Here is a 14,377-nt window from a genome sequence, read left to right as displayed (position 1 = left end):
AGTGGCTCCCGCCGGGGAGGGGCGGGAGCGCGCAGGCGCAGTGCTGCGCCGCCGCGGGCTCTTCCGTTCCCGCCCGGGCGGCCGTTAGGTGCGGGGTTATGAGGCGCTCGGAATCTTCGGAGCGGCTTGAGGCGGTGGCGGTTGTAACGGCCCCGCCTGGCGGGCGGCGCTGAAGAGAGGTAGGGCGGGGGGCTTCCCGGGCCGGGAAGGGGCGCCACGGCGGCTGGTGCGCGCCTGTGCCCTCTGGGAGCAAGAGGCAGCGGGGGGAGGGCGGTGGCGGCCGCGGCAGAGTCGCGCTCTTCCCGCCGGTGCGGAAGGGCAGCGCTGAGGGAGCGAAGATCCGYGGCGGGGCGAGGGCAGGGCGCCCTGCTAAAGACCTTAATGCCCGCTGGCCTTTTTTGAGGGGGAGAGCGTGGGGCTGTGACGGTTCCACGGGGGCAGCCCAAGCCCCGCCGAGCCGTCCTGCGTGTCCCTGGCTGCCAAGCATGGCTGCTGCGCCTCCTGTGAGGGTTTGGTCGCTGGGAGCCGGCGTGCCGGCGCTGTCCGCTTCAGGAAAGCGGCTCGGGCTTTGCCCGAGGGCAGCCCGTGTTGTGAAGGCAGAGGGAGGGTGGTCGGGAAGAAGCAGGTGGTCGGGAGTGCCTTCCTCCCGACCTGCCTGGCAGTAGTGGGAGAAGCGCAGAATCGGTGTTCCTTTTCTGTTGTCTGGTGTGTCAACCCGCAAAAGGCTAGAAACCATGAGGGGAAAAGAAAGCTGCCTTTCAGGTCATCTGGAGAAAGCCTTGGGCCAAGCAGCTAACAAGTGTAGGGTTGGAGGTGTGAGCAGAGGAAAGCTCTGTCTTGCCTAAGGGAAGTAGCAGAGGAAAGAGCAGAGGCATGTTTTCTGATGCTTCTTATCAAATACTTGCTTTTTCAGCGTACAAATGGCATGGCATAGGCTTTTGTGCATAATTGGAGTATGTTTGAGTATCAGAGTGAATGCTGGAGACTTACATAGTCCAAGTTAGACATCCARCTTAGGAATCTAGCTTCTTACACAGCAGTGGAGAGTGACATTTTTAAGGGTTATCTAAGTTCAGTCCTCTAAAACATGTATGTTTTAAATAAAATAAATTATGTATACTTGCTTTATTAAGGAATAAATTACAAATTACCCCTCACAGCATATAATAATATCTTTGTGTCTCTTTTAAACAAGTATGGTGTGCTGTGATTTCCTTCCTCTAAAACAGGTTGGGGGGKGTTTAGTTCACAGATATGCACGATCTATCAAAGATTTAAGATTGTTAGCAGAAAATGACAACTCCTACTTTCTTTTCCTTCTGCCACTCTGTACCATCAGTTCCTCCCATAATTTGTCATTCGTCCTACCCTAGGTTTGCTGTTTTGTCTTCTGTATATCTATGTTTATTTTGCTGACAGAACAAAAGCCATAGGCCATGGTTGATTGGGGCACAGAGTGGTTAAAGTGAGCTGTGACAATGTTTGAGTGGTCATAGCATATAGGAGGAGTGCTAAGCCTAACATAAGGCTGCTAGAAAGCCAATGAAGTGATTTTTCTTGCAGTAGACTGTGTCTGCTTTTGATGAGGCTACCCATGACCAGCTAGAAAAGAAGTTGTAGAACTACATTGCAATCAAAACTCTGGAAGCAARTGCTATTGATTAAGTTGGAACATCAGTGGACAACTGTGCATAAAGTATCCCTCCAGTGGATTCTGCTTCTGTTTTCCTGTACTTTGATCCTAATACAGTATACAAGTATTAGGACTATTACACACTGCATTAAAAAAGTATTGATAGTATTATCTTATACATATTGGGATTACCTTTTCTTTTTGTGCCTTCACAATATGCATAACAACTACTTTTAATATCTTGTTGTAATCTTGTGATAGTTTTCCATTATTGGATCTGTTTGGTCCTTATCTGTTTCCAATATATAGCCGTAAKCTTTATTCCTAATTCCGTATTATTCTATGTTAATGAAGTTAATTTTTCTGTTAAATTAGCACTTAGTTTTGTCTTGCTGAATGATAGTCAGTTTCTCATTTATATTATGTTCCTGACTTTGTCGTGACAAGTCTCTATTAAGACCTAATTTATGTTTCAATATAAACTTCAGATACTAAACATGAAATATGATCCTTTAAACAAAGTTCTGTTAAAAATTTCAATAGTGACTATTGTTGACTTCCAGTTAGTGTATTACATATCTTAAAACAATTAACCTTATCTTTGCTAGTTTAATGAATAATTTCATGTATGATACTTCCACATTTTAATGACATTCAGATAGGTCTGACATGCTGCTTTTTCTGCCTGCAATAGTGATTCTCAAATTGGTTTTTAAAGTCATAAGAGGTGCTGAAACTGAAATTTACTACTTTAGTTAAAATCCTTGTGAAGAAAATTTTAGGATATATATTGGCGTAAAAGTTTGGGGCGTGATTAATTTAGAAAATAACTTCCTGTCAAAAACATGAAGATGATCTAAAGCTAAAATTCAGATTCTGGRTAGCTCAGTTCCTGTTTCCTCCCCCCCTTCCTTTGTGTCTTCAAGTGTTTCTTCTTCTAAAGTTTGGTTGAACTTTCATGTAAAAGCTGTTCAAGAATTCTGGAGTGAAGACGCTTTTCAGTTTAGTGCAAGAGGTTTTTTTCTTTTTCTTTTTTTTTTTTTTGGTTGCGTTTTCCATTTTGTTATTTCATCTTAGATGTCCAGGTAGTATAACAATGGAAGTCATAACCCTGATCTTCAGTTTAGACCTTAGTAATTATAGCATATAAATCTTACATTTTTCCTTCCTTTTAGGGAGAAATTTCAATTGTAACAGCGGATTGTATGGATGCTCATCTACATGTTTTTGTGGTGGATAAATTTCAAGAGCATACAAGCCAGTCTTTCCTAATTAAAGTAATTTAAACATAAAAATGCATTTTTGTATAGGAAACTGAAAGCAGCATAAGAAACTGAAAGTAGCATAACAAAAAGGTATGTAACTAAATGGTGAAATGCATCTGCTCRTACATTTGTGTTTATCACATTAAACTGCACAACATTACAGGAAACCTGATGTTTCCATTTTAAAATTTAGTGGACTTAACAGTAATTTATTTTGAAATCCCTGCTTTATAAAATTATTGCAAGAAGGTCAGGTGGAAAGCTTATTGCACTTCTATCTTTGCTTTGAAGTTTGTTCATTGCATTTAATGGAAAGAAATAAGTATGGATTTTTTCAAGTCTTTTTCATGTTGCCTCAGAGAATGAGGGAAATACTAGATGCTGTTTTTCATAATGCAATAAATGTCTAGAATAGAAACTAAATACCATTTGCAATTATGTAACACATCTTAATATCTACTGTGTCTGGTATAATAAGTGTTTTTGTCTGTGATGCTGGACAGTATGAGCTTTCTGACTTTTTGCCTGCTGAAATCAGACTAGTTTGAAAAAACACATTCAGCTGGCAAGACTGAAAGTGAAATGTTGCTCAAACCYGTTCTCCACTTTGGCCCAAACATGCAGATCTGCATGGTGAACTGAGCTAGGGAACTAATCTTATATAAGAAAACAAACAGATTGGATGGGAAAAATGTATTTTCTTCCTATATCAATTTGCAGTAGAATCAGTACCTTGTATAAAGTGATTTTTGTTACTAAAGCTGTAATTTGACAATCTTTATTGCATTGTAATCCTTTAAATTATTAATCTTAAAAACTTAATGGAAATATTTGCCTTGTTGGTATGTTCCGTAAGGCTGTGATGTGGTAGCTTGGCATGGTTTGGGCCAAGTTAAACTTTGCAGACTCTCAGATTCCTCTCCATAACCAACCTGTTAATGACTGTGCCGCTACCAAGGTACACAGAGCCTTGCGGAAGGACAGGTTGTCACCAGCACTGGTTACAGCCAACCTCAGGTCTGTGCTGCGGGAATCTGTGCCAATCAGAATTGAACATTGTGCACTCAGTCTCATAACTGACCAGGTCTGATTCTCTCCCGGTCTGATTGATTCCCTTCTGGACCCCACCATCTCCCCTGCAGGACAGGGAGGTGATGTTACGTTGACCCAGCTGGCTTCTCTCCTGGACTGTGCTGTCGCTCCCATAGGACAGGGAAGCTTATTAACATTAAATATCTCTGTGACTAGAAGTGCTTTAGCATCCAAGGTTCTTTAGTTTCCATATTGTCAATACAGTCTCAAACTGTAACATGTATCATCAACTCTGGATATGCAAAATTGTTAATACTGTTAATTGTTAAATGAAAACATCTTGTTTATCATGATCAAATTACATGGTCTTGCAACAGCTGGTTGGTGGTTTGCAGAAGCAGCATAGGAACATGGTGAACCTAAATTTTCTCTAATTCTACTTTAATTTTTTCTGCCTTTTCCAGACTCTTCCTAAATTTTATTTTTGTCTGTACAAATCACTCTGATTAAAACTGCATCAGCACTTATGCTAGAGGATGGAACCAGACTTTAATTCAGCAATACCCAGCAACAGGACAAGAGCTAACAGGCACAAACTGAAACACAAAAAGTTCCATCTGAATCTAAGAATTTTTTAATTTTATTTATTTTTTGTTTCCCTTTACTGGGAGGGTGACTGAGCATTGGAACAGGTTGCCTGGAGAGAGTAGAAAGTCTCCATCTTTAGAGATACTCAAAGGCCATCTGGACGTGGTCCTGTGCAACATGCTCTAGCCCACCCTACTTGAGCAGGGTGGCTGGACAAGATGATGTCAAGAGGTCCTTTCCAACGTTGGTCAGCCAGTGATTCCGTTGGCTTGAAGTTTTTACAACTTAGACTTGAAGTCCAATACTAACCAAAAGCAAATGTAGCAAATATCATGAAGTCTGATGTTACAAGGAAAATAGAATCATGTTTAATTTTCTTGTTAATCAACAAATGATGTCACCTTGATAGAATAATGAAGTTGTTTCTCTTTTGCTGTAATTTTAAGCTTAGGCTTATATTCACTCAGATTTCAATTCTGGAAAAATAGTGTTTGTTGCAGCATTTGCTATGATCCTTAATATTTCCTTTGCAGTATTAAATAAATGTGTATCTATGTCTACCACACTCTTTTTTTTTTTTTCAGTAGTCATGGGTAAAAGGAAAGAGGAAACTGTTTCACAGCCTGGGTCCCACAAAAGACGGAGACAAGAATACACGGGTGAACCTAGTGATGAGTGTAATGAAGAGGAAAAATCACAGCTGTTGGCCGACAGTACTTTTTCTTCACCATCGGTAAGCTGTTTAAAAAAGTCTGGAAGAAAATAAAATACCAGAAATAGTATAAAAACAATGGTCTCTGACATTACAATAAATCTTTTGCATGTAGGATTCAATGAGAGCAATACATAAAAAGCTGGTGGTAATGTGTCTGTGATGAGGACTTTTGTAGGAGTCCATTCTTACCTTTTGAGATAAGAATTTTTTTTTTTGGTTATATAACTACAGCAGTTAATCATAGAAAAGACAGCATTCTGATTTTATAGAATACATACTACTGAAGTTGAAGTAATCAACCAAATAAAGGAAAAACATTTTGTTGATGAAATTTTAATGTATTTGACTTCTTGCGTGTTTTAAGACGTGTAAAGCTGATCTTTGATATTTGGAGCCTTTATCCCTCATTTCAGTTTCTCAAATAGCAGACATGCTGTGTTGCTAATTTGTTTATTCCTCCTAAGAGCATTGCTTTCCTAGAAAACACTGCTTTTCTAAAGCTCTGGAGATGGAACTCAAATCATCTGTCAAAACGATACCTCACTGGTTTTCCAGTGGACTGTCCCTTCAACTTGTAGTTTCATTTCCTTCTTCCTAACCCGTCCTAGAAATTGTCATAAATAGATCAATAAATAAAGAACATCTTAAAAAGGCTCATTTGTTCCTTAAGTAATATAAATAACAATGTAGAATCTATAGTCTTAATGTATGCTTACTAAAGCTAGTTATAAGGGGAACAGAAAGTTACCTTTGAGTGATTGGCCTGGTAACTGTTTTGATCTTGTTTTATTGCATAACTATATATCTAAAATAAACAAACTGTATTTAATTAAAATGCACACATAAGCACCAAGTTTAATAGTTAATTCTTTAGACTGTAGGGGAAGTTGGGATAATTGAAAGTATCCAGCTGAAGAACTTCATGTGTCATTCGATGTTGGGGCCTTTTCAGTTTGGATCAAATCTCAATTTTGTGGTTGGAAACAATGGAAGTAAGTATTAATTGCACTATTTCTCTATCAAAGAACATTTCTATTAATAACTTTAAATGGCTAATTTTTCTTCAGAATGAATAGCTATCTCATCTCTGTATCTTTTAGGAATGGGGATTGMTTTGGACTCGGTAAGCACAGGTTTAGATTGGTAGTTCCAAGGTGTTCAAAAAGTTAGCTGTTAAATACAGAGACTTGCAAAACACAATATATATTTTTTTCATAGCTGTATACATTTATATTATTAAAGGTAAAAGTTAAGAGCTTAAAAACTTTCAGATATTTATTTAATTGGTAATGTGAGTTTGATTTCTTTTATTATACAAATGCTTTTTCTATGGCATAGGCAGGGAAAGGGGAATCTTTCCTCCTAAGAAAGAATATTTTGTTGAACCCAAATTGCTGAGGAGAAATAACAAAAGTTTAAATGTTGCTTTTGACTCGGCATGTTTTTTGTGGGGAGGAACCTTGGAAACACCTGTTTTYTCTAGTACTGGAGCCGTTGGTACTTTAAGCATCTGTCCAGTAAAGAAAGAAATCAGAATTTAAGTGCTGAATACATTAGCAATCAAACATCTGAAAATCTAAAACATGAGTGAACTGGATAAAAAGAGCTATAAGAATTTCTTTTTAAACAGCTTCGGTGCTTCTCATTACAGGTGGAAAGAGTTCTGTGTTAACTGCTCTTATTGTTGGACTTGGTGGAAAAGCCACTACAACTAATAGAGGTTCTTCTTTAAAAGTATTTGTAAAAGATGGAGAGTCGTAAGTAAAACTTTTCAGTCTTAAGTTTGACTATATTTTTTAGGTTAACTAATCAATATTTTGGTTAATTCAGAATTCAAACCACATCCCATCTTTTTTTACGAAAATGTCTTAACCAGCGGGCTATAGCTTACACTGGCTAGGAAATGCATGTAGAAGGTAAGCAGCTGTTTACTGAAGAAGCCAAAGGCTGGAGACAAAACAAGCAATAGGGAGGTAGATTCTGCAATCTACAGATGTGGGCAGTCAGATGGAAGGGGAAGGAGGGGAAAAATGTATTCTGCTTCCTGCTGTCATAACTATTTGCTTTCAGCTGATGATCTGAAGCATAGAAGGAGCAAACAGCCCAGCATATGGCAGTTTGTCTGGTCATGCGTATTTGATGCTGGTTTGATTCAAACAACATTAGTATATCTTGATTTGACTTGTATGATGACTGACTTACATCTGTGACCTAAAGGAGACTTCGAAAATTTTAATGAAAAGTTAGAATGTTTTGAATTTCTGATTTTGGAATTAATATCAGCTGTCTGGATTTTATAGTTCTGCAGATATTTCAATAACATTGCAAAACCAAGGTAGAGATGCATATAAACCCGAAGTATATGGTGATTCTATTATTGTGAATCAGCACATCAATCTGGATGGAAGCAGAAGCTACAGACTGAAAAGCAAATCAGGTTGGTGATAGTTTTGCTTTGCTCTCGGTTTTAAACATTTTAAAAGCTTTTTTTTTTAATGCTCTAATTGCTTTGATATTAGTAAAGGATGATATTTCTCTTAAGGTCAGCTTTTTTTGCATTAACCTTGGATTGTGATGTGCTAACATATTCTTAAGCAGTTATGTCAGGCTCTGCATGATGTGAGGTCATACAGTATTTTGCTTTATGTATATCTGCTTGTGTGATGAGGCTGAACATAGTTACTAGTCTTTGAATTTTTGGTGAATTTGCTGATTTACCTACATTGTGACAGAAGAGGATTTAAGAGGCAAGTGATATTCTTTAATTAATAAATCTTTTTAAACAAATGCAAATATGATACTAGAAATATATGAAATGAAATTTTCTTTAGCGCTGTTTCCATCTTAAGCTAGAAATGTAATTTTTGTTAAGAGACACTAGGTTGAACAGAAGGCTGAGATTTTGTATGTACTTTTACTTTGGACCTATTGATTGGTGTGTGTGTGTGTGTGTGTGTGTATACATACACACACATATATACACTTTTTTTTTTCCTCCTTTCTTTCTCTTTTGTGCTATTAGGGACTTTAATATCTTCAAAGAAAGAGGAACTTGTAGCCATACTGGATCATTTTAATATACAGGTAACTGTTACATTGATTGAATTCAGTGAAATTGAAGACGTTAGCTTATAATGTACAACTCTTTAAATAAAAAGCAATGCTCCATTTTGTTAAATGASAGAAGTTCACCTCTTTCATATTAATTCTTTTGTGATCACACCCAATGGTAAAGAAAATTTTAATTTAATTCAACTCTGTACAGCATATGGCTCTGTCCCAATATGTAAGTGTTAAATATAATCTGTGATCTGTGAGTCGTATACCTTGTTAATGAAAATCTTAACTTACTTAGATTTCTTTCATACCTGGTCTTTGTGTGTCCCCCCCCTCCCCGCGCTCATTCTCATCTTGCCAATTTTCAATGTTAGAAATCTAAGGACTTTTTTTTTTTTTTGCTGCTTAAGTGATTTAGGAAAGATCAGGTAGTGCACATAAAGCTTTGAAATATTGAATATATTCAGCATATCAAATAACATCAATTTCTATTAGTAAATTCTGAATTTTATTCTATGCAAGTTTCAGTAAGAATATATTGGGGAATTAAATGAATCGAATGTAATACTTTAATTTCTCTCTATGCAACTAATCAAACAACATTGGACAAAATTCCTTATTGCAGTCTTATTAGGAGTAAATAAACAAAGCAGGTCCTTTCTTTCTAGAATTCAGTTACCCTCCTGAAAATAGTTTCTTAGCTTCCGTGTGTGGTTTGAGTTACTACTTGGTAGAGTTTWAAAAAATAAATTGAATGCTTAATTTCCAGATCCCTTTCTCTCTACTTATTACTTAATTGCTGGGCAAGGAACAGGGAGGTGGTTTACTCTCTTTCCATTTTTTTGGGGGGGGGAGGGGGGAGTATTTTCACTTAATCCRTGAAAGTAAGTATTTTACTCTTACAGGTAGATAATCCTGTGTCTGTTTTAACCCAAGAGATGAGTAAACACTTTTTACAATCTAAAAATGAAGGTGACAAGTACAAGGTAAGAAAAATCTTTCGATTTTTTTTTTTGATTAAGTATTAAAATACAATTTTTAAAACTAGCAGTTTCTTTCTTTTTTTTTTTTTTTAAGAAATCTAACACTCAAAGTCAAAATACTTGGTTTCAAATTTTACAAAGAGGCATTTGAAGAAAAATCCATAATCTTTAGCTTCAATTATCTGATTATAACAGCCATCCATTTACTTTAAACAATTCTTCTTAGAAGTCTCTTTCCTTTAAGGAGATAGCAATGTTCTAAATATAAGAATTTAGCCAAGTTAGTTCATCATTCAGAAATATTCCACTAGTTATTGTACTTTGGACTTTATTTAATATGCATAGAGGTTGAGATGAGTGGCCTTTCTATTGTTATTAATTATGGTTCATTTAGATAAGCTGCAGGATCTGACATCTGCATCCTGCTCTTTTTTAGTTTTTTATGAAGGCAACTCAGCTGGAACAAATGAAAGAAGATTATTCATATATTATGAAAACAAAAGAAAATACACGTCTTCAGATAGAGCAAGGAGTAGAGGTATGTTTCAGTTTCAGTAAGTATTAATTAGAGTAGGGCTAAATGAATAATTAACATGCATAGTTTTGTTCTGACTGAATTTCAGTGACACTAGGCTTCAAAAAATAAATATTTCCAAGATTTTGTATTGTATCACAGCTTTACGTACTCACAGTTGAATCTTTTTTGTTATTTTTTTCGTTAGCGTCTACGAGAACTTAAGCTTCATTATTGCGAAAAAAAGGAACGTTACAAAAGCATTGGATTTGTGAATGAAATGCGAAATAATCTTGAAGATTTGAAACATAAAATGGCATGGGCAGTGGTAAACTTGTTTTCTAATATGTTTCCTAATATAAAATGTGTTTAAATTGTCATTTATCTGTTGTAAATATTCTAATGTATGCTCATAAATGCTTATGCTTAGGTAAGTGAAATGGAAAGAGAAATACTGCCAATCAAAGAATGCATCAGAACTGAAGAAGAACGTGCAGAAAAGTTTGTTCAGAAGCTAGAAGAATGTCAGGTACATAATATATTTTATACCATATTTTAATTTTGTTTTGGTTGCTTGACTCGGTAAGATATTTAAATATATATATATATATATATATATAAATAAAAAATTCTCCTTTTGTGTGTAAGCTGTTGATACTGGCCTGCTCAGGTTTTTCACAAGCTGCTGCAACCTGAAGAACATTATAAATATTAGTGGTTAACTTTTATACACTTCTTTAGACATTTAAAACTTAATAGTAACACTTGCATTCTWTATCTCCTTGGAGAATAATATTAGGATGTTCTGATTTTTTTTATTGTTTAGGAGGAGTGTGTATCTGTGTGTGTGGTTATCGTGCCAGTACTTCTGACCCACGTAAGGGTTATATTGCTTTGACTGGGAATTTGAGGTGGCTAGTACTTCATATACCAGTGAATGGATGTTTAAATGCTTCTTTTAGTTTTGTTGTTGAGAGTGGTTATGCAACGCCTGTTTCTTTAACATTAATGGATTTTTTTTAGAAGTCTGCTACGTAAGCTTTTTTGGATATCATTGCCCATAGAAAAGATCAGTATCTGATTCCAGGAAGGTTAGGTTTAGTTYAGTTGGTGAGAGCGTGGTGCTGATAATGCCAAGGTCGTAGGTTCGATGCCTGTATGGGCCACCTGTTTGAGAGTTGGACTAGATAATCTCCAGAGGTCCCTTCCAATGTTACCAATTCTATGATTCTTTTTTTAAAAAAAAAAGGAAAAAAAAAAGGAAATAAATTAGTTCTTCTGATGCTATTAAGCTTTCTGGATGCAATAAGTAAGATTAATTTTTGCTAAGCATTCAGATTCACTTAAGAAATATGCTTTTTGCAGAAATACTTTTTTTTATGTATATTAGAACGCTCTTTCCAAAGGAAGGTATTCATTTCTCACTGAAGTGTGTGTATGTGTGTGCATACGAACAAATAAATAGTTATTTGTGCTATAATTGAAGTGATTTTACTTTATTGTGAAAACATGTCTATTAAAGGACAATAAAGGAACATTGTCTAGATACTGGTTTCACCACAAAARTTAGAAATGTCAGCAGACAGAAGAAAACTATCATTTGAAATTATCTATAGCATTAAGAAGTTTGAAGAAAAGTTTGCTTCATTGCTATTTGTAATTCCTTATCCTTTTACTATAAAGGTAAAAGTAAATGAAGCAGAAGAAAAGTACAAAGCAATACAAGACAAGTTAGTAAAGATAGGTGAAGAAGCACAAGCCCTACATCCTCAGTGTATTTCTTCAAAAACTGATGTACAGGCAGGAAGAAAAGCATTCAATGAAGCTGAGGTAAGCAAAAGAGCTGTTGAAGACTCTGTTGATTTAAAACCTTAATTCTGTCCCAGTCCTGCTCTATTCATACACGTTTTTTGCATGTATGTCTAGGATTCCTGAATGTATTATGCAGTTCAATGCAATTCAGAGAGATGCAGCTTTCTGTTTGAGTTGCCAATAGCTTTATACAGGTGTTAAGCAATGGACAGCTTAAGCTGACATAAATGATTCAGGAATTGTAGGAGCAAGTAATGCAGTTAACTTGAATTTCATGTTCTATTTTTCTTAAATGTAGGAAATTGTTGTTCAGATACAGTTCAGTAATTCCCTCAAAACTGCAGTTATATCAGTTCTTTTCTGAAATAATTTTTTTTTCTGTTAATTAAACTAATATGTCTGCCTTTCTTCACAGGCCCTTTATAATCGTTTCAGAACTGAGTTAAAACGCCTAGGAAGAGATGATGAACAGCTACGTAAACGAATTGAAGAACTGAAAAATAGGTAATACAGATATAGTGACTATTGTGTGTATTTATTCAGGTATAGGTATGCAGGAAGTGAACTCTCTTGTTAATGAGAAAATCAGACAGTACTTCTGCAGTAACAGAAAATACTGATTTAATCTGTAGGAGAGTCTAGTCACATATTTAAATAGTTCTGGCCCTGTTTCTTTGTCTACCAAGATTTCGACRAGAGGGTGATGAGGTAATGGGGTGGGGGAAAAGGAAAATACCTTCCTTTATTTGGTGATAGTATGCGTGTTCTATAACACCCCTGAAGTTAGAAAATGTATTTCTCAACCTAAACAGAATAGGAACACTAAACTGGGATAACTATATGTGATTACAGATAAAAAAGGAGGCAGTAGGATTCAGTATGGTTTGTGTTGTGTAGATTTTGTAAATGCACTGAATCTTAAATATAGTTTTCTGATGCTTAGGTCTTTTTATATGATATGATTTCTAAAACAAAGTGCTCATTTATAAATCATCAATTTGGTTTTAAAACACTGAAGTATGATCTGTTCTAGTGCTAATCAGGTTTCAGAGCCCGAAATGTTGGAAAGACAAAGGAAAATTGCACAGTTAAAAGAGTGTTTAAAGGGATTCCATRACCAAGAAATAATGATTGGTCAACAGATGGATCAGTTTCAGCAGGCCATATACAAGTACAAGGAAGAACAGGCTACACTGAGGTAGGTTACATTTTGGAATGTATATGCGTTTYCTTGCATTCCTGGAAGTACTAGGGCTCTGTGTGTGTGTGTATCTTAGGACTTGCTAAACCTTTGTCTGTGTCAGAGTATGGCTGAATTTAGAAACATCTAGAAAATTAAAATAGTTAATGARAAGAGTTTTATTAAGACTAATGTAAAATCCAGATTGTCAGGTTTATTGCCCTCTTTTTCTTCTTCCTACTAGCTATCTTCTATCCCACACAGAGTATCATTTAATTTTTTTTGGTCTTATTTAATACAATAGTGTATCTGGAGACAATGTCACAAAATATATAACACAGAATAACGAATAAGCTGYGCTTAGGGGTAACAATTGTATCTATACCTAAATTCAAATTTAGAGACTTCAGACCACTTTAAGAATTTAATTAGCCAATGCCTGAACTAGAAAAGCAAAGCATTCTTATGTTTTGATTTGGAAACATGAATTTAAAGAATGGTTCCGGGAGTGGTTGTGGTAATGTTGTCATTATTGTCTTACGAGATTTGAGAATAGCTGTTTATTGCATTTGATGTATTGGTTCAAATATATTTTAATTATCAGAACCAAAGTAGTTTCTTTTTATGTTCTGTTGAAGACATTCCTGAAAGACACTGAAACTGAAATATGCAAATAGAAAAAAGTACAATTTCTATTTGCAATACCTGAACTGTGATACCTTGTGTATTTTTGTCATTTTATGTCTGTATAGTATATTGTATGCACAGGGATATCCATGTCAAATTTTTAACATGTTAAATGTCGTTATTGGTAAAAAGTAATTCATGTTAGAACAGTCTGTCTTGCTGTTGGGCTTTTTGGCTTAATTAAGTTTTTCCACTAGGTGRATACTGTTAGTATTGTGTACTTTATGATATTTCTGGAAACCTTTCTTCTCATCTCCTTTGGCATTCTTATCTCTGTTGTACTGCTTCCCTTTGTAAAGTAGCAAAATCTTGTAAAACTGTTGCAGARTAATCAGTTTTCTCTTAGTTTGCTTTGTCTCACCTTTCCTGAAACTCTAAAATACTGTTGCAGGTCTATGGCTAGCTGTATACTGAAGTGTTGAGAAGGTCTTGACACAGTCTTGTTAGTATTTGAAAAGAGACTTTGTCTGTAATTATTTCCATTAACTTAAGGCTTYATAAGCTGTTTATACTGGAAAAAATTCTCTTCTCTTAGAAAAGAAGAACATGATGTGAAACAAGCACTGGATGTCAAGTTGAAACAACTGAGAGAGCTAAAAGATAGTAAAACAAATACCTTGAAAAGATTTGGACCACATGTGCCATCATTTCTTGAAGCAGTTGAAACAGCCTACAGGCAAGGGCGTTTTAAATACAAACCTGTTGGACCTTTAGGTAAGAATGACAGCTGAAAAAGTTTTTTTTGGAATACTTCCTCATGGGTTTTATTGCAGTGAACAGTGAACTTATGGAAGAAAATTTGTCATTTAAGGAGCCTGAGATATATTTTTCTTTACTCCTGTATTTCCTGGACTAAAGGTTTTGTCTTGGTAAGTTATCTGTTGCTTCTGTTTTTTTTTTTTTTTTTTTTT

The 14,377-nt window shown here is 35.8% G+C and overlaps 1 protein-coding gene across 3 annotated transcripts in view; it reads left to right on the top strand.

Moving 5' to 3' along the window:
- Positions 1-58: 58 nt before the first annotated feature.
- Positions 59-14,377, top strand: part of SMC6 (structural maintenance of chromosomes 6) — a 41,555-nt gene continuing 27,236 nt past the window's right edge. For 2 of the 3 annotated variants that reach the window (XM_085313141.1, XM_085313139.1), the window contains exons 1-15: positions 59-179; positions 2,809-2,988; positions 5,103-5,251; positions 6,108-6,225; positions 6,885-6,990; positions 7,534-7,670; positions 8,256-8,317; positions 9,196-9,276; positions 9,710-9,811; positions 9,996-10,115; positions 10,218-10,316; positions 11,471-11,617; positions 12,015-12,103; positions 12,633-12,797; positions 14,002-14,180. In XM_085313141.1, the coding sequence (XP_085169267.1) occupies positions 5,108-5,251; positions 6,108-6,225; positions 6,885-6,990; positions 7,534-7,670; positions 8,256-8,317; positions 9,196-9,276; positions 9,710-9,811; positions 9,996-10,115; positions 10,218-10,316; positions 11,471-11,617; positions 12,015-12,103; positions 12,633-12,797; positions 14,002-14,180 (1,549 nt within the window). In that variant the 5' untranslated portion in view covers positions 59-179; positions 2,809-2,988; positions 5,103-5,107. The remainder of the gene's footprint in view (positions 180-2,808; positions 2,989-5,102; positions 5,252-6,107; positions 6,226-6,884; positions 6,991-7,533; positions 7,671-8,255; positions 8,318-9,195; positions 9,277-9,709; positions 9,812-9,995; positions 10,116-10,217; positions 10,317-11,470; positions 11,618-12,014; positions 12,104-12,632; positions 12,798-14,001; positions 14,181-14,377) is intronic. The other variant, XM_085313140.1, reaches the window with a different exon arrangement.

Source organism: Rhea americana, unplaced genomic scaffold (genome assembly GCF_003343005.1).
Source record: "Rhea americana isolate MKP2758 unplaced genomic scaffold, rheAme1 scaffold_379, whole genome shotgun sequence".
In the NCBI taxonomy this organism is placed as follows: Eukaryota; Metazoa; Chordata; class Aves; order Rheiformes; family Rheidae; genus Rhea; species Rhea americana.
Note: the sequence above shows the minus strand (reverse complement) of the source record. Positions and strands in the feature narration are given on the sequence as shown.